Source organism: Corvus kubaryi, unplaced genomic scaffold (genome assembly GCF_017639235.1).
Source record: "Corvus kubaryi isolate FWS band 111438036 unplaced genomic scaffold, C.kubaryi_AGA036_p1.0 37395, whole genome shotgun sequence".
NCBI lineage: Eukaryota > Metazoa > Chordata > Aves > Passeriformes > Corvidae > Corvus > Corvus kubaryi.
The window spans coordinates 3,365,817-3,388,713 of NW_024581134.1; the positions used below are offsets into that span (position 1 = coordinate 3,365,817).

The following is a 22,897-nucleotide window of genomic DNA, read 5'->3' on the forward strand; positions in this document are numbered from 1 at the left end:
GGGGCCCGGCCGGGCCGAGGGGGCGCGGGCGGGCGGCGCGGCAGCGCGGAAGGGCGGCTCCCGGCGCAATGCCTGGGGCAACCAGTCCTACGCCGAGCTAATCAGCCAGGCTATCGAGAGCGCCCCCGAGAAGCGGCTCACGCTGGCGCAGATCTACGAGTGGATGGTGCGCTCCGTCCCCTACTTCAAGGACAAGGGTGACAGCAACAGCTCCGCTGGCTGGAAGGTGCGTGACTGGCCGGGGCGGGACGGACAGGCCTTGTGTGCCGGGGCTGGGCCGGGCCCGCTCCATCCTCAGCTGCTGCTCGTCTGCAAGCACGGCGGCGGTGCCCACTCGTGGTGCCCACGCTGCGGAGCCTGGGCTTTAGCTCTGCTGAGAGCTCCTGGGTCTTCTCAGCCCCAGCCCCAGCTTCGGCTGCGTGCAGCTAGAGCAGCTGCTGGGGATGGTTATGGCATGGCCCTGCGAGGCTGCTCTTTGCGTTTAGAAACTTTTCCAAGAGAGAAGGGAGAGTCATCTAACAGGCTATGTCCGAGTTGCCGTGCACGATAAAGCCTCGCTTGAAGGGTTTTTAATCTCAAGGCCGCAGTTCTTTGTCACGTGACTCTGCTAAGGCTCGGTATAAATAACTGTGTCACAGCAGGCGTGCTTGGCTTTCTAAAGGGTCCCTTGGAAAAGGGTGCTGTGTCCCAGGACAGTGCTGGGGGTACTCTGCTGGAGTTTGGAAAAGCTGTATTCTGCTCTAAAGGCTTAGCTGTGTCTTCTCCTCTCGCTCTAGAAAGAGGTGTGTGCAGAGCTCCGTTAAGAGAGCTCAAGACTGTTTCAGTCCTCTGCATGTGGAGACCTCGTGTTCCCTTATCTTTAGTCTAAAGAACCCCAGCAAAGAGAACGGGAAATGTGAGAGCTGGCTTGCAAAATAGCCCCTCAGCCTGTCCTAATGTATCAGGGTGGATGCCATGGAGACTGGATTCTAAGGAGTGTGATCTGTTGCTCTCACTACAGACTGGAATTACACTCTTGTTTGCAGTATTTATTACCAGTTCATCCACGCTGCAGTTCTGCAGGAGGTTCAGCCAGCACGGTTTGGGGCTACTGTGACTACAGCCACGTGTTCTCTGCTTGTCTGACTGAGCAGTAGGTGAGGACAGAGAGTTAATTTCAGACAAATAAATAAATAAACGTCTGTTTCTGGTAGGTTGGCTTTCAGCTGGCTCAGCTCTCTGAAGTGGCACACCACGTGGTGGTGTGAGTGCAAACGTTTGCTCGAGAGGGTAGAGACATGGTGAGAGGGAAGCAGCTGTCACAGCTTAGGCTGGCACACATCAATACAAAACTTTTAACCTTTCCCATTTATCACTCACTGGCAGTTCCTAGAGAGTGCATTTAGTTTAACTAATATGGGTTATTTTCTGTTACTCCCATGTGTAGGTTGAATCCTGCTTATTAAGTTCAGATTTGGGACAGCACTTGGGTTTTGGTGTTCTTACTGGAAGGTAATTCTTGTTTCCTCAGGCTAGGGCTGCCCTCCTTGTCCTACTGCTCCTGCATGCAGTCATGTTAATTTGACAGAACTGGTGTATTTTCTTGTCAGGAATATGTCTGTGTATCTGTCTGGTAGTAGTGCTTCAGATTAAAGTTCAGTGTGGCTTCCAAAATGTTCCCCCAATACCACGGTGAAGGTGGAATATAGTGAAGTGTCCTGCTGGACTGGATGCTGGAATAAGTACACTTCTGGCCTGATTCAGTACAGATGTTCCTTAGTTATATCCATTCACGTGTAAAGGGACCATCAGTCTTCGGTTTTACTCTGTGTTTTAATCCTGTGTGACTTTTGGGACACGTGTAGGTAGATTTAAATTCCAGAAGTTCACTGTGAGAATTTGGGCACACACGCAAGTGAGAGATTCCTGCTCAGATGCTGTCATAGCTTTTCTGTGATTGACTTTTTAGTGTGAAGTTTGTTTCTGTTTTTTCAGCCTGGGAACAGACTAATTCTGGCTTTAGACAGAGAAGAAAAAGAAACTTCTTGCCAAGAAAGATGAGGGCGGGCAGAACAACCGTGGTGGGAATCAGCCTGTCTTATGATTAGGGCACTTTAAAGCTTTTGACTTTAACCAACAAACAGAGAACCATGATAGAAATACAGTATGTTTTCTTTCCTGCTCACTCTCAAAATCCTGTTGGCAGAGCTTGGCAGGATGTGTGACCATAGAACTTACTTCTAGTCTTTCTTTCTATTAACACATAGTTACATAGGTTTGCAAGAGGTTTTGTTTGTTTTACTGACCTTAGCTGTTTGCATTCAGATGCCTTGGGTGAAGGGAGGTCAGACATTTACAGTTTTACAGATGTAGTCGGTCAAGTCAGTTCAAGTTGACTTCTGTGGACTTAAAGTAAAATTAATAGGTGCATATTTAAGACAAGCTGGATAAACAAAAGGCATGTCTTCACTTGAGGAGTGGACTTGTCTGGTTTTTTTGTTTTATTCTTCCTTGTTATTTTTAGAGCTATGAAGCTCTGCTTGCATGTTTTGGTTTTTTTCTTTTTATTCTGTAAAATAAAAGAAAAACTTCTTGCGTTGTCTTAGCTTCAGTGATTTCTCAATTTTGAGGTGAATGATTCTGGATGAAGGAAATAAATGTGAAGCTGCTGTTAAAGGTAGTTGTAGCATTTTGATTCCTGTTAAGATGGTGGTACAACTCTAGAGTTCTGGCATTTGTGTCTCATTTAGATGAGCCAAACTGATAATACATTCTATTTGTATGTAGTGCAGTTTAATAGAGTATTTTGAATAAGTAATTAAAAGCAACGTGTCTTTAAAAACTCTTAATCTACTTTAGTTAATATAAACCCCATAAACTCATTGTTGTTTCATAATTAATTTAGAGCTGTCCTTCTCCACTGTACAATTGGGGGAAGTGCAGCTGTTACAGACTGCCAGGGTGTAACCTCCATGAATTCCGGAAGAAGCTGTGTTTTCGAGGAAGATGGTGTCTGCTGTTCTTGAAGTGCTTCAAGCACCTTGTAAAGGACAAATTTGCTGTGTGTGCAGTCTCTCCTTTCCCTGCAGGAATTCAACTGAAGTTAAGAATTAACCAGCCTGCAAGGCAGAAGTGTCCTTGCAGTGTTGTGTTGTGGGGCTTCTTCATAATCCTTCCCTTTGTGCTCTGCAGGATAGTCTGTGGATATCTATGGATAAGAGGATAATTCCTTTTGGTTTTGAGATTACTTGTGTTAAGGGTTTTGAGTAAAGAAGTGGATAAACCCTGCAGAAGCAGTTTGCACTGGTTGTTACATCCATGACTATGAGCAAATTTGGCACAGTGAGGAACAATATGAAGGACTCATCTTTCTTAGTGAAACAAACTGTGTATTCCCCCAAAGCTCTTGTCATTTCCTTTGTAGGAACAGAATAAACTCTAAAGCTGTCCTTTTCACCCTCCAAAAGTATGTCACTGAAACAAAAATCACGTGTCTCCTGTGTATGCAACATAAAGAGCAAAAGATTCTGTGCTATTGCGTTAGTTATGGGAAACTGATGCCACACCTCTGCATCCTGGTACTCCCCATTCACTTCAAATGTTTGCATGGATATACACATACACAACATATGTACCCTCATACGTGTACATATGTCTGTATATATGTGCAACAGTTCAAGGAGCTGTATTGCAAATTAAGAACTACCAAGTGTTCCATTTGTCTAAAACAGAAGGTGTCATCCACCTGGAAACTTGTCTAGCTCTTAATCTTTGTTAGAGTGGGCAGCATTTTCCTGAAAAACCTTCAGTTCCAGCTGTGTTATGTGCGTATTGCATGTAGCTGATAATAACTGTTGACCAGATGGATCAGGAGCCCTGGCTGAGGGCTCAGTCACAGAGTCACTTCACTGGCTTTCAGTGCTTTAGTGCTGGCTCTGAAGGTCCCCAGCCTCTCGCAGAGCTGTGATATCTGATCTGGCAGAGCACGTGCAGAGCTCCCTCAGGTTGGAGCAGCTGCTCATCCTGTGGCACTCTGAAGCTCCTCAGTGAAAGAGAATAGGCCAGCAGACAAAAGCAAGCCTGTCCATCCTCTGGACTATTTCTGCTGTGCTGTGGCTGGTAGATTCTACCAGGCTGTCTTTATGCCTTGCAAATAAATTCCAGTTCAGTGGATACAAAATTATGTGAACACTCATTTTGGTAAAGTTGAAAAATGTATTGTTTATTTCTGTAGTCAGATCGGCAAATAAGCAATGATAAGTTCCTAAAATAGGCACATTAGCTGTTTCTTTATAGCCGCTGGAGTGTCTCTGTATCCTTTAAGGGGTTTTTTTTTACTCAGATTGGTCAAAACCTTAGCTTCTTAACTTGTACAGGTAAGGGGCCAAATCACTATTAGGAGAACTTTCTTTAATTTCACTAAGAAACCCTTTACCTGGATGGGAACATTTGGTGGCAGTGCTGGGTTTACTTTGACTTTTGGTAATGATAATTTCAAGATACAGGATTACAGAATGGTTTGGGTTGGAAGAGACCTTAAAGATCATCTCATTCTACCTCCCTGCTGTGGGCAGGGATGCCTTGTAATAGACCAGGTTTGCTTCAAGCCACGTCCAGCCTGGCCTTGAGCACTTCCAGAGTGGGGCAGCCACAGCTTCTCTGGGCAGCCTGTGCCAGGGCCTCACCACCCTCACAGTGAAGAATTTCTTAACATCCAATCTAAACCTACACTCAGTTTGAAGCCCCCTTGTCCTATCACTCTGTGTGCTCTTGTAAACAGTTCCTCTCCTGATTCCTTGTAGGCCCCCTTTAGGTACTGAAAGGCTGCAGTGATTTGAAAAGATATTCAGAATATTTGCCTTCACTGAGGCAAAACTGAATGGATGCCATAAACCAAAAGGGAACATAAAACTTCAGCTCAGCATCTTGGCTCTGAGCAAAGCGTAATTCTGCCCAACCTTCAGCCTGGTGCAGGTTTGTGCATAGGTGAGGCACAGTGTGGGGTCGGGGGGTGTCTCTGCTGCACAGAGCCACTGACCTCAGTCTGTGAAGAAATGCTACTTTCTGTGACCGTGTTGAGAAAGCCTGTAGTGTTTTTTCCTAAGTTCACATGCCTGAAAGGATACGATTCCCCTTTAAATCTTCTGACATTAAAAATGAAGAAGTACATGTTCTAAACTGAATTGGAATAGTGATGTCATTGCTGTCATCGCTGGTACTTCATTTAAGTCCACTTACTCTTTAATGGTGTTGTAGGTGCTGCTCTCTGTTAGTTTTGGTTTATTTTGGTTTCTTGGAAGTTGCTGCCTTGCAAAGGGGAGGAAGGGTCGGTCTGGCTGTTTGAATCCAGTGTAGCTGAGGGTGGGTAGAAACTGCTGGACTCTTGCCATTACCTCATGTGGCCCAAATGCATTCATGTGGTGTTAGTGATGTGCTTAGTCCTGGCTGCAGGGAGATGTTCTCTGTCCCAGCTGCTGATAGCCTAACTGGGTTTCCTTAAAGCAGGGGGGAAATAATGAACAGAAGCTGAATGAGGGTTGCTCAGATGCTATACTGAGGAGTCCAACATGGAAACCTGGCAAACACAAGTGGATGTTGTCCATCATCTTTCTCTTAACAGAGTATTTTACCTTTTAATCCCATTAGTCCTTAAATGGTCTGGCCACAGCATGTAGTCTGGCCTAGGTGAGGAGGGAGGAAGGCAGCTGGGCATGGCAGGGTGTTGTGGATGGGAGAATGGCAGAGTGCTGGGTGTGGAAAATAAGGCTGGTGGCAGTGCATAGAAATAGGACGGTAGTGCAAATGTGGGGTCACCAGGTGTCCTGTATTTTAGGTGGAAGAAAACTGATGAGTACTCAGCTCTGAAGAGGGCCCACCATCACGTTGGAGCAACATACACTCAGCCCTCCTTAAAGTGACACTAATAGGCCCTTCTTGTTGTAATGTCCTGAAAAAGTATGAAGTATGAGTTGTTTTGGTTTTTTTTCATTTGAAGCCTTGTTGAGTGTTGTTGTTCCCCTTAAAAGTCAGGGAAAGCTCGTCTTTCGGTGAACATTCATCTGCTTCATGCAATGCCAGTCAAATTACTTGAAGATTTTGCTGTCTTCCCTGCTCCCTGCCAGTTTTTTTCTGGAAAGCTGCTTTGCTGAATGATTATTCCTTGCAGCACAGCTCAATTTTCCAGGCAGTCCTCAGAGAAGGCTTTTCCTGGACTGCTGGTATTACTTGTTCCAACAAGTTTCTTTGCTCTATCTAATCCCGAACAGCTTTTGTTGTGTATGCCTGCCTGTCTTGTAAACCACCTCAGTCCCTGCTTTTTAGAGAGCTGTGATCATCTTCTTCTGGCCTCCCACTGAAAGATTACAGAAAGGAAAATGTTCTTCCTAAGATAGAGATCCCTGTCTGCTGAGTTTGACGTCTGTTTTCGTGTGTGCCTTCTGGAAGGGGATTGCAGGGGAAGTGTTTCAACTCCCTGGCTCTGGAGCAGTTGTTTACTTGCTGGTGCAAAATCTCTACAAGGAAGACGTTTTCCTGAAGCCTTTGGAGCCAAGTGGCTGAGACAGGCACTGACAAATACAGCAGGCGGAGCGTTCTCTCCCCTTGCAACCTCCCAAGAATGCCATGGTAAATGATAATTCGGCACAATTATAGGCCTGGAACATGGGCCTGCACTGGGATGAGACCAAGTTCTTTGTATGCCTCCAAGGCAGTGAGAGTGTATTACAGGCAGCTGCAGTGATTGCATATATTTTCTTCTTTTTTTTCTTTTTCTGTCACTCATCCTTTAGAGAGACTTTTTGTTAAGAAATCTGATGCCTCTGTGGTTTGTAGTTTAAGCTTGATGTTTCCTGGGAGAATGGCCAGGAAAGGAAAGAAGCCACTGTGTCTCCTGGAAGGATAGCTGCTGTGTCTTGTCTTTCTGAGCGTAGCTTGTGCTTGGCCCCAAGTGCTCTGCTAGGACAGGCCATGCACCACTGGTGCATGGATGAGCTCTGCTGGGCAGGGCACAAGAGCCTCCTTCTGCTCCTGTAAACCTCAGTTTTATGGTTGGTAACCTCAGCTGTACCTACAAAGCTATATAGGCCCCTGGAAAGGTTGTCACTGGCCTTCAGTCTTCTGTATTCACTTCACCTGAGCATTTTCCATGGTATCTGTGGCAGTTGCCCAGAAGGCTTGGTTGTACTACCAGCTCCTGTGGCTAATTCCCTGACCTGAGACCAAAGCACTGTTTGGTGCTGGGCAGGATCCATAGCAGCACTAATGTTGGTGGAGGGGCAGGCCTGGTTTGATGGTGAGAAGTGTTGCTGTCCTTTAACTGTGGCTAGGAGATTTTATCAAAGAAGAAGACTTAATGTTCTGGTAACTAAGATTTAGAGAATAGTTTGCATAAGCTGCTAGCCACACTTCTGTGGCTAGTCCATATATCCTAGTTTGAACACACAGTGGTTGTGACCTAGGGAAGGGTCCACCCTTCAGCGTACAATAAATGTCTCTAGCCAAACTTGATTTTTTTTGCATACTATCTGTCCTTAATTTCAGACTGGTTTTGTCTGAATGTGGTTTGCAAGAATCATCTTTGATCTGTGACGGATTTACAGACACAGGCTGGCATTTTTTTATGGCAATGCTTAGCATGCAGCCATAAGTACCACTATAAGATACCTAAATAAATAGCAATAACCTCCCCTACCTAATGGTTGAAGATGTTCCTAAGGATTTGAAGGATTCCTGCCTGCACTTCTTCCTTCAGGTCATGCTTCTTTATGATCAAAGAGTTGCAGATTTTTGTGTCAAGATCTAAATCAAGATCTTGTGTGTTTTGCAGATGCTTAGACCAACTGGGAGCCTCCCACACTGCTGAAGTTGAGCATCTAAAAAGTTAATGTCATCTGTATGTTTCTGGTGTGGGTTGCTTAACATCGAGAAAGGAAATATGTCAGGGTTGCCCGGGTGACTGAACTCTGTCATTTCCTCTTCTGTCAGGTCTGTGATTATTTTAGCATAATTCATCTGTCCCTGGCTTTCTCAGTGAGATTTGAGGGTGCCCTCCATGTGTTAGGTGTATTGAACCACTCTAGCAGGTGCATTCTGGTGCTGTCCCACGGCACCCAGGCTGGTGGGTGCCTGGGTTCAGTTGGAGCTTGGGACACCCTGGGCTCGAGCCTGCAGCTTGTGGCAAGCTTGGTCCTGCAGGTGAGTTAGGGCTCAGGGCGCTGCGGTGCAGTGGTGAGCTGCCTCCCACAGTCTGCAGGAGAGGTGCAAAAGCAATAGCTTAGGCATTGCAGTTTAGATAACAGTTAACCCTGTTGAAAGAACTATTCAGCTTTTTTCCCCTCTGCCTCCAACTACACGTTCTGTTCTCTTGTTTAGTTTTCAGTGCTTGACCCCCACAGTGAGGTAGTTCAAAAAGCAGAGATAAAAGAGGCAGGAAAAGTAGTTTTCAAGGAAGGGTAAGGCTGCTTTTCAGTTTGGTTTGCTCTCTGAACTGGCTTATAGGGTCACAGATGCTTGTGTTACGGAAGGACGAGAGTTTGAAGATGAGGAAGGAAGGAGTGGTACAGCAATTATCTGTTTCTACAGCTTAGCCATTATGTCAGTTCAGCAGTAACATGTAAAATCACTTTGAGACTGTTTCATAAAAGGTACCAGGCTTCACTGTGCTCATGTGAATCCCAGTCTTATTCCAAGATGTCTTATTTCAAGCTGCTTTTCAGCCAAAACTTAGTTACTCAGATTGTCTCTTATGATACCCAGGATGCCATCATGAGTTCACAGGTTACTTTCAGGAGAATAAATAAAAAATTAGTGACAATCTAATGGTTTTATTGCTGAAGCAATGTGCATTCAAAGTTATGCACATTTACCTGGGAAAAGGGGTGGAATTATTTGGAAATAAAAGCAGCAGCCTTGCAGGAGACAGTGCACCAGTCTGAATTACTTGTTTCAACACGTGAAGGAAAGGAAAGCTTTGTTTAGGGAAGATGCCAGGCAGGAGTATTGTACAGCTATTACTGTGAACAGCTCAAATAATAAAACTGTGTAAGAGCATTGACTGACACATATGCCATCAGGCTATGGCTCTGCAGTCATTCTCCAGTTAAGAACATGTGTATTCTTTGATGCCAGTTGCAGCAAGCAGCCAGTCTTCTCCAAATCCTCAACAGCCAAAGGTTAAAACGAGCTAAGCCAGGATGATTCTCAGATCTCCTTCTCTCTCCATGAAAACTTTCCACTTTGCCTGTATTGTTTATCTCTGTCTCCTTTTTTCTAGGATAGTACTTTTGGTGAGGTGGCCAAAATTAGCATGGTGAGGGCTTTTCCGAGAGGAAAAGGGTGGGGAGAGGGAAAGCAGCAGGCAGGAAAGAACTGTGTTGAGAGTTGGTGGAAAAAGATGATAAAAGCACAGTTAATTTGTTCAGAATTAAGAGAGTATGCATGAAAGCTGAAAGTTGTTATATAACTTCTAGGTTATATGAAAAAGATGTTGCTCATGGACCACTGTTGTGCTTCCAGAGCAGCACCTTTTAATGATCTGTAATTTAGCCATCTGAACAAATTAAGTGCAGATATCAAATAAATGCATAGGCCTCAAGGGGAGTTTATGGGGGATCTGTTCAAACAATGAGATGGTTGCTTCCTGATTCTAAAATACTGGCGAGTTTATCAGTTGCAGGATGAAAACTGAGTTTGATGATGGTGTACAAACATGTTAACCTGCAGTTTTCAGCAAAGCTAAACCAAAAGGAGGGAGCTGGGAGAGGCAAGGAACGTGTGTCTGACCCAGCAGAAAGATGGGAGAGGCTAAAACTGGCATGTGCTGTGTGGGAGTGCAGTATCCAGTGAACATCTTACCCTGTCAGGAACATGCACCAAGGAAAGCACACAGCCTCCTTGCAGAGGGAGCCTGGCAGTCTCCAGGATTCTAGGACTCTTGTTCCTCAGAGTTCTGCTCTCATTTCTCCGGTTTTGGGGTGGAGATGTTAGTGGGTGCACTGAATAGAAGCATTCTGCCATTTCTCTTCACACAGTCTGTTGGCTTCACTGTTATGCCCTGCTTGAATCTAACTGAAAACTGGCCATATAAATATGAAAAAATCTAGCCAGGCTTATGCTGGTTAAAGAGGGTGACAAAAGGGTGGGAACAGCAATGGCTCAAATTCAGGTAGGCTTGTGTTGAAATTGCAGGTTGTATTTGAGAACTTGCTTACTTGCTCTGTGATGCGCCTAATGTTTTGCAGATTTTGTAGCGTCTTTAAAGTTCTTTTGTGTTAGTATTTTGCTAGCTGAAAGCTGCTAGTTGTCATGGTAGTTTCACCCTTGATATTGCAGTGAAACATGGCACTGCTTGCTAGTGCTGCAAAGCATGTTCAGACAGAAATAGCACGTTTTTGTTGTAACTTTCTTCTCTGGATACTGTCTGAATGCGTTTAAGCTTGTGAGGTTTCTAGGTGGGAGGTGTGTCAACTGTCAGGTCCTCACATTTTGTGGGTTTTATTTCTTTTTTTTTCAGAACTCTATTCGACATAACCTGTCCCTGCACAGCAAGTTTATTAAAGTCCATAATGAAGCCACAGGGAAGAGCTCTTGGTGGATGCTCAATCCTGAGGGTGGCAAAAGTGGAAAAGCACCAAGGAGAAGAGCTGCCTCCATGGACAACAGCAGCAAACTTGCAAAAGTCAGAGGTAAAGCATCCAGGAAGAAGCCTCCTCTCCAGTCTGCACCAGAATCCTCTGCTGACAGTCCTGGCTCCCAATTTCCTAAGTGGCCTGGGAGCCCGTCCTCAAGAAGCAATGAGGACTCTGATGTGTGGAACACCTTCCGACCTCGAACCAGTTCCAATGCAAGCACCATTAGTGCCAGGCTTTCTCCGATCCTGACAGAGCAGGATGACCTCCATGATGAAGAGCTGCTTCCTTCTCTCGTGTACTCCAGTGCATCCAGCAATGTTCCACCAACTGTGACTGAGGAGCTTGAGCTCATCGATGGGTTAAATTTGATGTCTCCCAGCTCATCTGTGCTATCTACCCAGCAATCTGCCTCGAGTGGTCAGATCCAGAGAGATTCCAGCTTTTCCTTGCAGAGCCCAAATGCAGCTGGTCAGACTTTTGGCAACTCCCTGTTTAACCCTGTTGATATTTCACTGCAAAGTTCTGTCAGCCATTTCTCTGCCCCTCAGACCTTGGAAGCTCTTCTGACACCAGGCTCTCCGCCTCCAAGGGATGTTATGATGACTCAGGTGGATCCAGTTCTCCCACAGACTGGTAACAGGATGAGCAGCCGAACTCTTCTGCTTCTGGGTGGACAAGCTGCCCAGAGTAAGATGAGCTCAGGCAATCCACGAGGAAAGCCTGCAGAGCAGCAGGCAGAACCAGTCAGTGCCAGTGTTTTGCCATCAACGCTTCCCATAGTGACATCTCCTCAAAACACCGCCAGCATCACCAGTTTGAAGGCTCCAGTTTCTGCAACAACTGCCCAGTCAGTCCAGCTGGGCAGTCCAGTGCTCCTTTCATCTGCTAGCCCTGCTCCCTTGGGATTGAACCAGGACAGGCTGCCCACTGACCTGGACATTGACATGTATATGGAGAACCTTGAATGTGATATGGATTACATAATCAACAGTGAACTCATGGATGGAGGACTGGACTTCAATTTTGAACCTATTCTGCCTACTCCCAGCTATCCCAGCACCTCACAGGCCTCCAACCATACCTGGGTACCAAGTTAACTTCAGGAGCACAAAAAGGTAGGTGTAGTTATGTAAAATGCTACAGCTCAACAGAGGAAACAGCCCTGTCTGGGATGGTTCCTGTGTCCAACTCTGCAACAGTTAAAGGAACCTCTTTGAAAGGTTAGTAAAAAGCTTTTGGAAGAGTCATATTCCCTTTTAGGAGGAGAAAAAGTTGTGTAAAAGTCGGTGGATTTCACTTACCAGGTAGTCAACTCCTCTATGAAATATAACAGCAACTGGAATGAAAATCTTGCTGTCTCCTGTCACCCAAGATGACTCCATCACAGGACATCAGGCAGTGCCTATGGCTCTACAGCTGACATGAGAGCATGTGCTGATTCCATGAATAAAGACATCCACCAATATGTACAGAATGGTTGAACTGAGCCAAGCACATGCTGTGTTTCTATCCAGGTTATTACTATCCTTGCAGAATTCTCTAGTATGTGTAGTAGCAAAGCATGTCCATGTCATGACTGTCTGCTTTGGTCTGTGTGTAGCATGTCACAGTCACTCTTATCACACCTTTCTGCCCTGCCCTTAACCTGGAATAGAGCTGAAAAGTCAGGTAAGCTGGTTCACCAGCATTAACTACTGAATTGCTTCCCATTATTGGAATGGGAAACAGGAATCTTCAGTGTGGATGGAGATGGAAGGAAGACAAGACTTAAAAATATCTTATTTTTTGAGGGTGTGACACCCTGATTTGAAATACTTAAACCAGAGGCAGTAGAAGAGTTAGGGAATTGGAGCTGAAGGCCTGCTTCACACTTGGAACTCAGATAGCTGATGGAAAATGGACAGACTGGAGCATAGGCTGGATATTGGTTGGAAAGTGGAAGCCTTGCCAAGAATATTGCCTTTTTAGGAGGTAGGTACGGTATTTGTTAGTGTTACAAATTTAACTGCTAATACTGTCCAGCTGTGCAGGCAGAAGTAAGGGCAAATTGCAGATACTGCTTCAGTTGTGGGAAGCCCTTGAGCTTCAAAATCATGGGGACAGAAATTATCATCTACTTGACCTCAATACTCTTTCCTAGGCACCTGAGTCACTTGGAGGTGGTTTGGACTAAGTGACCCCTGTCAGTGCAGCCATTCTTGACAAGTGTCTTGGGTGTAGACAGAGTAAAATGCTGTCTTGTGAGCTGGTGTTACTTAAACCGTGTGAACATATTGATGCACCACTATATATTGACATTTTAAACACAATTTAAGTCCCTCTTACTCCAAGTCACATCCCACTGCTTAGGATTTCAATTCTTGGTAGTGTTCTTCTGTCTCTACCTAACAGATCTCTTTATTGTAGGGAGAGGAGGATCATTCAAGCTTTTCTGTTTCCTTATGGGGCTTTTTATAGGGATGTGTGTTTGCTAACTGTGCATTTGCTGAATTACTGAGTGTCTTAAATTGAATATCTTCAGGTGAAATACAGAAACTCAGTCTTGATTTCAAAGACAAATTTGGTTGACAAAACAATGGTATCCTTCTGTGCTAGGACTTTGCAAGTTAGTGACAGAGGCTGTGGCTTCTTGAGCAGTGTTTCCACTGGATATTGTTCTGAGCTTTTGTGTTACGGGTTTTGTTTATTTATTAGGATTTGGTTTTTTTGTTTTTATGCCATGCTAGGGCAGGCCATTATATTTTTTTATTTTCAGGGATGAAATTTTTCACAGAAGTGTTTTCAAAACAGGCACAAGCTGTCCTGCACTCCTGGCCAGGTAGTCAAGACCTCTGTTTACAGCATACCAGGTAGAGGTTATTTTTTTAAGAGTGTAAAGCAGAGAAACTGAGAAATTATTTATCAAAGGGTAGGGTCTTGTACTGTTGAAGATGTGGATATAATCAAGTGCTTAAGAGGGAGAACAGGAGTTCTTAAAAGCACAGTTATGTTCTTGTTCCATATTATATTCTGTGTGAATTGCTTAATCCAAGCAGAGCTACTGATGTTAAAACCCCTGGATTTGCTTTGTTCCACACATGAAGTTGCGGTGATACTTTCTGGGAAATGTGCTGGACATGAAGGAGTGAGATCTGGAACAAGTTCTGAACCACTATTGTGTTTGAGCAGAAAGCGTAGGTCCCACGTGCCTCTCTGTGCTGTGGTCACAGCAGTGCTGCCCCGGGAGGAGAGGCCACACCCTGTCAGTGTGCTTTGCTTCAAGCCTTTTATTCTGTCCTTAGATTATGTTTGCCTTTTCTGAGTTTTACAAAGCTTTTCTGTTTTGCCTGTGTGCTGGAGTCCATGGAGTGGGATGAGGGGGAGCTTTTTCCCCAAAGGAGAGCAACTATTGTGCAAAAGGCTGCCAAGACAGAGAGGTGGATCAGGTTTCTAGCAAAGGGGGAGCAGGGCACTTGTGGAGAGAAATAGGAGTGTTCCTGGTAAAAGAAAGCAGAATGTTTTCTCAAATTAACGAGTTCCAAAACCAAGTGAGCTGCAGACATCAGTGTCTGTGAGGAGGTCAAGACTGTGGAGGTTCTCCCTTACTGCAGTGAGTTCCTAGGGTCCCTGTTTGGAAATCACTGTTCAGGGAAAGCTAAATATTGCTCTGGTGTGGCAGGCCTTTGTCCTTTCATATCTTTTCTATTACTATGTTTTTCTCCATCTTAAATTCACATTGGCAAAAGCTACTCTTGAGTGATCACTAACGTAAAGTTGTCCTGAGTAGTTCCTGTGGGCTTAACTCATAGCCTTCTGGGTCAGTTATGGGTATAATGCTGAGCAAAAACTGTTTATCAGTTAATCACAGTGATCACAGTTTGATTTGAGCAGCCAGAACAAAATTAAACTGGGGAAATATTTGTCTTTGTAGGCAAGAGGAGATCTTCAGGAAAGAGTCCTTAGTCTTATCTGCAGCACTTAGGAAGATATGAGCTAGTTGGTGTTACTCATGGTGCTCAAAGCTCCCGTGATTTTGTGCTCTTCTTGCAAGTTAAGTGCCAAAGAGCTTGTCCACAGCTTCACCAGGAGTCTGTTTGAACCCTGCCTGTGTTTGTTTGCATGGAGATTAGAGATCATCCATTGAAACAAACATGAAACTTTGTCTCTGCCCAGCAGCGATGCAGCACCCACAGACTGAGCTATTAGCCACACAGGAAGACAGTCAGCATAGAAATAGAATTGCACTTTTTTGTAAAGTGCTGTAGTTTGTGTCTCATCAGTGAGTGTAAAATTCATCCACTGTTTTGGTGGATACTAGTTAATTATTGTTAGTTGTTCAGTTAGACTCCCTATAGCTTAAGAGTCTGGAGAACTATTTATCCCTTGCCCAGTTTGGTCTGGATTCATGCTTTTCTTGCTCTATTTAATTCCCTTTGCTCCAAACATTGGATTTTTGTCTGACAGAACATAAATAAATACAACCCTCATAAGCTTGTAATTTCCAAAAGCAGCCTATTGCTCTGGCTTCTGTTTTAACTTTCTGTCTTTTCTTGTTTGGGGCTGATTCCCTCTTATGGTTTTTTTTTTTTTCCTTTACACAAGTCTGTTTCATGCTCACTGTTACTGAATGCAGCTGATGGGATGCCCTACATTTATCTCGCTATTTTGCCTTTAAAAGTGGATCATAGACCTACAGTGGTGGTTTTATGTCAGTGTCCTAAGTCTGCTTAGACTTATTCCAGGGCTTGTTTGAACGAGTTGTGACAGCTTTATTGAGGCGAGGCAGAAGACCTGAGATGAGATCTTTGGACTTCTGGGGGATTGAGATATCTAAAAATGTTTAATTAGTTGGAAGGTAGAGACAGGATTTCTTTAAGTGGGTGAACATAAACAGTTTGTGTGTGATCTCTACAAATCTCATTTTCAGTCTTTTCCCTAGCAATTGATACTTGTGGTTGTTTAAGATGAAGAGTAATTTTCCTCTTCCTTGCTGCTTACCTTCAATGCCTCCGGTGTTAGCCAAGTCCTTCTTTAAACTTTCTTATCTTGCAGAGCCTTGTTGGTGCTGTCAGCTTACAGGAGGAATACTTACTTCTGACCTTTCTGTCTGTCTCAGTCGTACTCTGAAGCTTGGAGCTGAGCAATTAATTGCGTCCTCCATTTGACTCTGTTGATTGAGGTGTCTTGTAGTCTGTTTGTTCTGTAGGGGCAGATTGGTAGTAATTAACTCCTTATCTATGCATCCAGGATTCCCACTGAAGCTGAGCTCTAACCAGTCACTCTATTTTTCTTCTTCCTAGTGTCCTTCAGGTTTTGAACATTGGGTTCTGACTTCACTTCCCACCCCAGCAGAGAAGAGAATGGAGCATGTTGGATTCAGTTTCCCTGCACATCATGCCTTGGGCAGAAGGGGCTGCCCATCTGGGAAGAAGGGGCAACCTGCATCTGGCTGCAACAGGAAGAGTTTAAAAATAATAATCCTGTTATGTGCCATGGCTCTTCCTACAAACCTGACCCTGCCTTGGACCATCTGGAGAAGCCCATGTCCAAAGAGGAGCCCTGGTAAAAACCTCGGCCAGAAGACTCTGTGCCAGGCAATAGTGTTTTCCCGTGTGATGAGTTGGGTTTGCTGGAGGAATCTCTCACTGGCTGTCCTCTCTCTGCTATGGCAGAAAGTCTCCCAGTGCCTCGGACTGGTGGAGGGCTGGCTCTGCTCTCACTTGGCTTGCCTCATGGGGCAAAGTAGTTGGACTTTCTGATGAAGCCACCAGATGTGCACTTGGTATCCCACAGACTGGCAGAGGAATTGGAGGGAGCTTGTTGGTAGAAGCTCTGTGGGAGAAGGGTGTGCTGTTTCAGGGGTTGGTTTCAGTGTGCCCATCGCTGGAGCATCCATCATCGTTCTGCAGGGAAGGGTGGTTGTCGTGGTATAGAAGGCTTCCTGTTGTCCCCCTGGGTGGAACAGGAGGACACTGAGTTTTTCACTGTGCCAACTGAGCCCCATTGAATCAGAAGCATGTTTTGAGAAGTCCCTATGCTGTTCTCAGCACTTTCCTGATACACCAGGCTGCTGTAAAATAAGCACAGGTGCTAGTAGCTGCTTTCTGGGACATAAAAACATTGTTTTGGGTTTGTTTTTGATCTGTCTTGCTACAGCAGCAAAATGGAAAGCCTGGGTGTGGCCTTAACAGAGCCCTGGTTGCTTTTCAGAAGGGCATTTTCTATAGATGAAATATTTTTTTACTAATCTGGGAACTTTCTACAGTGAATATGAAGCCAATGTAATGTGCGTCCCTATTACGCCTCTCTCCGTCTGAGAAGGCAACAGTGACAGTCTCTTTTTCAGAGCTGTATTAGGAACAAACACATTTGATGTTTGATGATGTATATGATTGAGGGGAAGGAATTGGCAGGTCCCTGTGGTTTCAAACCACTGTGGGGAAGAGTTGTACATTATTGTAATCTATATGTAAAAGTAGGTGCAAATTACATAGAAGCTTTTCTAAACCTTTTTAAATATATATTATATATTTTAATTGAAAAATGAGATTATTGGATAAAAAGAAACAAAACACATTTGCTGCATCTGTCCCCTTCATACCAGATAACACTACAGTATGGGAGGGGGCAGGCCTAAGGCATTTTGGGCCAAGAAGCTGAAAATGTTGTTGGAAAAGTGGGAAGGACGCTGCAGTGTAACTGGGGAATGGCTGCTCTCCCCAGAAGAGGCAGAGGGAAGATGCCTGGCAGGGCATTCAGCCGCAGCTGCTCAGGCTGGGCATTCCTGCCAAGCCAAGAGCACAATGGAGGGAATGCTAATCATTAACAGCGCTGTTCTCAGCTAATCCCGTAAGTAGCTGGCCTGCAGCTGATCCACGGGACAGATTGCCTAGTCTTCGAAGGAGATGGTGTGGACTGGATCGTGCTAGATCTGCTGACACTCTTCGTAGCCCTTGTGGAGGGCATGATCAGTTGTATTTGGTAGCTCACTTATTTGGTTTCTGAGGGTTTTTGTTTTCTTGCTGATGTTTCCGCTACTGCTGGGGAACTTGAAGCCTGTAGGCTCACCCTCAGAAGTCCACCTGGGATCCTGCTCTGTCTCTGTATTTTTGCAAGACAGAAATTAGGGGTCAGAAGATAAGTTCAGAGCATTAGTGGCATGTTCCTGTCACTGTTCTGGTGTTTGCAGTGGCAGGATCTGTGGGAGACATGGTGCTTTCATGGTATTCTGGTAACCTTGGTCTGGCAGAAAGACTCTCCAGTCCTTTTTGAAGGTGGCTTCAGTTCAGAAAGTTTGTATCATGCAGTGCAATGAGCCATACTGTTCTACCAGCTTGTCTGCTCTGTTTTCATTTTCATTTGAGTGCAGATTGGAACAGGAGTGATTGCCTGGTTACCTCCAACAAGGAGTCTTCAAAAGTCTTATCTACAGCATGCTGTGCCATCAAAGCCTTTGCATAGTTTGATAACCTTTGCTTTGAAGGCTGCCTTCATGGCAGACCTCCAGTAATGTTTCAGATTTACCCAGAATCTACATGTCTGGCCACACCTCATTGTAACAAACAAAAAGGTGGCTCCTACGATGGGATCCCAGGGTTTGCGGACTTGAGGCATGGATGAACATTCTCACTGGAGTTAGTTCATTACACAAGTGGATAGATACCCTTTCCACAAACACCTGATGGCACGTGCCACATGTAAGAATCAGCCATTCTGAGCTGCAGTGAACAGACTGGAAAGATTTATGTTATTTGGCACATAATATGCTACCTTGTTAGCTTGGGTCCTGAAGGGAACTTGATCCAATGATGTACAGAGCAAGTTGAATGGCTGCCCGTGATTCACAGCCATATATCAAAGGACAAGACACCGGTATGTGTGGTCATGTTAAATGTGAGTCTCTGGCTCATTTCCCATGAAAATGGAACCCAAAGCAATAGAAAAGACACTTCTAGTAACCAGTGCTTCAGACCAGAAATCCATGGTGAGCTGTTTCTGGCTGGGTTGGTCTGTGGGGAAAGAAGTGCTGCCTTCAGGCTGTTACGAAGTGTCCCTCAACTGTGACGGCACCGGGGAGCTGGCCTGATCTCTGTCTGCAGGGAGCCTGGCCCTGAACACTCAGGTAGCACCCCAGGGAGATCTGACACAATCTCAGCTGGTGCATGTCCTTGACCTGTTCCTGCTGAAGGAGGTGCAGCACCAGGGCTCATCATGGTTAGTGCCCTACAGTGTGAGCTCAGAAAAGACCCTGTCCTTTGAGTAAGGAGTACAGTGCATGCCTATTTTTTTTTTCCATATTCCCAGGCTGTACTTCTGGAGACAGCACTGGAGATAGGAGCACCTCTGGCTGGAGTCCTGCTGTACCAGGTTCCTGCCAGTGACATTTCTGCCTTGCAGTAGTCTGCGCAGGTGCTTTTTGTCTCCTCAACACAGCAGGAGCTGTCAGTGGTTGAAGAAGCTTGAGAGTGCACTCGTGCTGAGAATGGTGTTTGGAAGACTTGTGGAGTGCTCAATAAACGATGAATGTAATGTTGCAGGCTCAAGCAAGCAACTTACCTTCTTTTTTGTATGTTTAGCAGGATGGCTTGTATTGTGGGCACAGAGGGCAGGGATGCAGAGAATTTGGGAGTTCTACAGACACTTCATTATCATAAACCTTGACATTTTTTAGCCTGGGATATTTCCTCATAGGACACAGGAGACTCTGAAGTTCCTAAACTGCTGCTTGTGGAAAGGCTGTACCTGGCAGGGGGTTGCTCAATACTTGTTCATTTTTCTGTATTCTTGCCCAAAGCTTTTGCTACTTGCTGCTGCTGCTGGAGCCCAGATAATGTCTTGGTGGCTCTTCATGCTGCATTAGCACCACGGGCCCCATACTTTGGGCTAGTTTTTGCTCTAATGAAGGATTGGGCTGGGATTTTGAGAGCAGCTGTGAGTGGGGTGAGACGGGAAGGGGCCAGTGACATGGGGAGTGATGCTCCTGGATAAGTGCCTGAGGGGAGTGGGCAGGGGACTTTTGGCATGAAGCATTACTTTATGCTGTGTTCCTTGTCCTCACTGAGCTCAGGCAACAAGTTTCTCCATCTTCAGAGGATCAAATGACATCTTACACAGTATTGAAGCCACCATGCAGTTCAGGGCCACAAAGGATTCAGGTAACTAGGCCCATGGATCTTGGTAGGAGGCAGACTTGTTGCTTTTATTTACACTTGGGTTTAGCAAATTGCTTGAACTTTCTTTATAATTTAAGCATATTTTACTTCCAAGCATATACTTCCAGCTTCATGTGCGAGCTTGGAAAATTGAAAGCTTCTTGGAGCCCTTAATTTTCCTTGCTGGTGTGTCTAAAACATGTAGTCTCTGTGCTGCTTTAAAAACAGCAGTCAAATCGTCCTGATGAGAGGAATGAAGCATTCCAGAGCTTGGGTGTATTCATAAACAAGAGTCATAATAGAAGCAAGTAGCACTAATCAGCTTTTCCAAAGGAAATGCCTAGAAAGCTTTTATGTAGATGATAATTTGTTAATTTTCTTGCTTAGTTGCTTATTTATAGCCACACTCAAATGCTCTGGGGCTAGGCTTGCTCCAGGATTGAGTAACCTGTGTCTGGTGCCATGGGTGGGAGTGCCTTGGGAGTGGTGTCCTGGACTGTCACCAAAATGTGAAAGTTTGGATCCATTATTAAAAAAAAAACAACAAACAAAAAAACCCAAAGAAAATCAATCAACTTTGGGACATGAGCATGAACAGGGAATAGCTTAGGGCTTGCCTCAGTTGCATGTCTAATGAAAAATGTGTTCTAATTAATGTGGGGAAAAGCAAGCAAGAGGTGACTTCTGAAGCCTGAAAGATCTGTGTGAAAGCTCGGAGTATGTGCTAACCCATCACCACACTTGCTCAGCCTGCAGGAAAGGGATCCCCTCTCTTCACTAGCCTTTATGTCTTTCCCTGCACCCTGACGTGTCTGTAGCTGATGGAAAGTAGTATCTGATGGAATCAAAATCACTCCTAATACTGTGGTGTAAAGCAGGGAGAAGAGGCAGCAGAAGCTGAAGGTGTAAGAGCTGCCAGTGTTGCACTTAGGTTCTTTGGCTGAGGCAGTGTTACGGTGTGTGGTAGAAGGGGATGTTCTGGGACACAAAAACAGAGCCCTGGTTGCTTTTCAGAAGGGCAGTGTGGGACTGGTGGTGTGGGGTTCCCCAGGGTGTCTTGAGAGGTTTGGCTACATAGAAGATAGGTTACTTCTGAAAGGAGCCGCCTTCCTATGGCAGTGGGGGTGGTTCTGTGAAATGGTGCTTCCAGCACAGTGGAGTCTTCACCTGGTGTGATCCCAGGAAAGGTTTCTGCATTGCTAGCACAGATGTCTGCTGCACACAGGGCAGGCACCACTACCTGACATAGTTTCCACCACATGCCCTATTCACTCTTCCACCCATTTCTCACAATAAATTTTTTTTAGAAAATAAACCTCTGCTTTTGTTTGCTCTCTGTAGCAGTGTAACTTCTGAACCATTACAGGCTTTGTTACCATCTGTGCTAGCAAGACTGTAGACTGTGCTAGACTAGGGGGAAATGTTTGAAAAATAAAAACCTGTAATCCTCTGCTCTGTGTCTCATCCAGTTTGTTCTGTTCTCATGGCAAGGGCCAGCTATTTTTCCTTGCCCTTGTCTTCTTTCCTCTGCCATCCTCACCTGTTGGGGCACCCCCCCAGTGGAATGCCCCTTAGGTGGCCAGAGGCAGAAGGGTTGCAGCGTGACCACCCACAAAGTCTCTGGTGTGCCCTGCAGTGTGTAGAGCCCCTTGCTACAACTTGCTGGCAGTGCATGGGGACCTATTGGGTGCCAAGCCCTAAAACTGACCCTGGGGAGTTTTAAATCCTGCGGGACTAGTCTGGAGTTGTTTTAGCCCCTTCATTCCTTACCTTTCTAGACCTGAGTGCCGAAGGTGACTCTGTTTTGTATAGCTACATTCAAATATCTTTTTGTGTCAGCAGCAATGGTGGCAGGTAAGGAGAGCAGAGAAAAACGAGGGAAGGAGTGTAGAGTATGGATTCCACTGGCCTGGTTAGACACACAGAGGGCAAGTTGGGGATGTTCTAACACTGCTGGGGCTAAAGACTAATTTGTGAAATTACACAATATGTGTACAGCCAGGAAATATGCATTCAAAGCCTTGGATACTCAATATATTGTTTTTAAATTCTGTTCTTCACTACAGTTAATGTGAATAACTAAATAGCTCTCAGGGGGTCTTAAGGGTCCTGCTTCAAGATTTAATCCGATTTACAAAAATGGGGAATTAGGAGGGCATCCTTAGGGGAGCTGTCTGCCTTTCATCTGTTCCTTGGGTACTTGGGGCTTCTTGCAGGCACATAATGATGGGTGCTGTTGGAGACATAAAATGCTGAAGATTTTGCAGTTGATTGGATCAAAGGGGATGTGTTCAAAACTTGCCACACAGCGGGGACCATGCATTTGCCCAGTAGCCATTAACACTTCTTACACCTATTTGAGCATTGGCCTGTGCCATTTAAGCATTGCCAGGGAGAACAAAATGGGACCTGAATGCCTTGGCTTAGGGTTGCTTTTGATGGGTGTGACACTGTCTTCAGTAGTCACCAAGAGTTCTGCGGTGTTCTGTGGGTTCAGTGCACTGTGTTTGCACTTTTCTTTCAGTCTTGGAGACCTCGTAGCTCTCCCAGGTTGTCACCATAAGTACTTTGGCTTATGGAGCAGTTGCCTGCAGAGCATCTGTACACGAAGCCAGTACAAAAACAGTTTTTCTGCTCAGCTGGGTTTCTGGCCACAGTCCTGCTTTGCCTCCAACCCCTGCTGGTTGATGAACACCTGCGTGCCACCAGTAATGGGCCCATGTGTGGAAGCGCAGTGGGGAAGGCTGCTGCCCTACTGCTTGTGTCCTTTGTGGTGGAGCTGGTGTGCGAGGAAGGAGGGCTGGGGCACAGGGAGATGGTGGGTGCACGTTGCCTTCTCCTGAGCTCTCCTCAGCTCCTGTGTGCTATTATTTCCCCTTCACAGCTGTGGTAGGAGCACCAGCCAGAGGCCTGACTTTGAATGGGTGGGTTGTAGGAGCTGTCGCAGTACAATTGCTGCAGTGTGACTTGATGTTGTCCATGGGCTAGAACACACCATTCCTCCCACCATGCAGCTTGGGAATGGCTCAGTTGTTACAAAAGCAGTCCTGGCTGCACCTGCCAGCACTTCTGCTACAGGCATTGCAAGAAACTCAGTTACTGCTCTGGGCGTGTGCCTGCATCCTCTCCTCGGTAATCCCCGGTACAGTCACAGTATTC

At 45.4% G+C, this 22,897-nt stretch overlaps 1 protein-coding gene across 1 annotated transcript in view; it reads left to right on the forward strand.

Moving 5' to 3' along the window:
- FOXO4 (forkhead box O4) overlaps positions 1 to 21,188 on the forward strand; it is a 22,446-nt gene extending 1,258 nt beyond the window's left edge. The window contains exons 2-4 of the mRNA XM_042039996.1: positions 1 to 226; positions 10,490 to 11,722; positions 15,887 to 21,188. The exon at positions 1 to 226 is cut by the window's left edge and continues 15 nt beyond it. Coding sequence (XP_041895930.1) covers positions 1 to 226; positions 10,490 to 11,704 — 1,441 coding nt within the window. The 3' untranslated portion in view covers positions 11,705 to 11,722; positions 15,887 to 21,188. The remainder of the gene's footprint in view (positions 227 to 10,489; positions 11,723 to 15,886) is intronic.
- Positions 21,189 to 22,897: the final 1,709 nt, after the last annotated feature.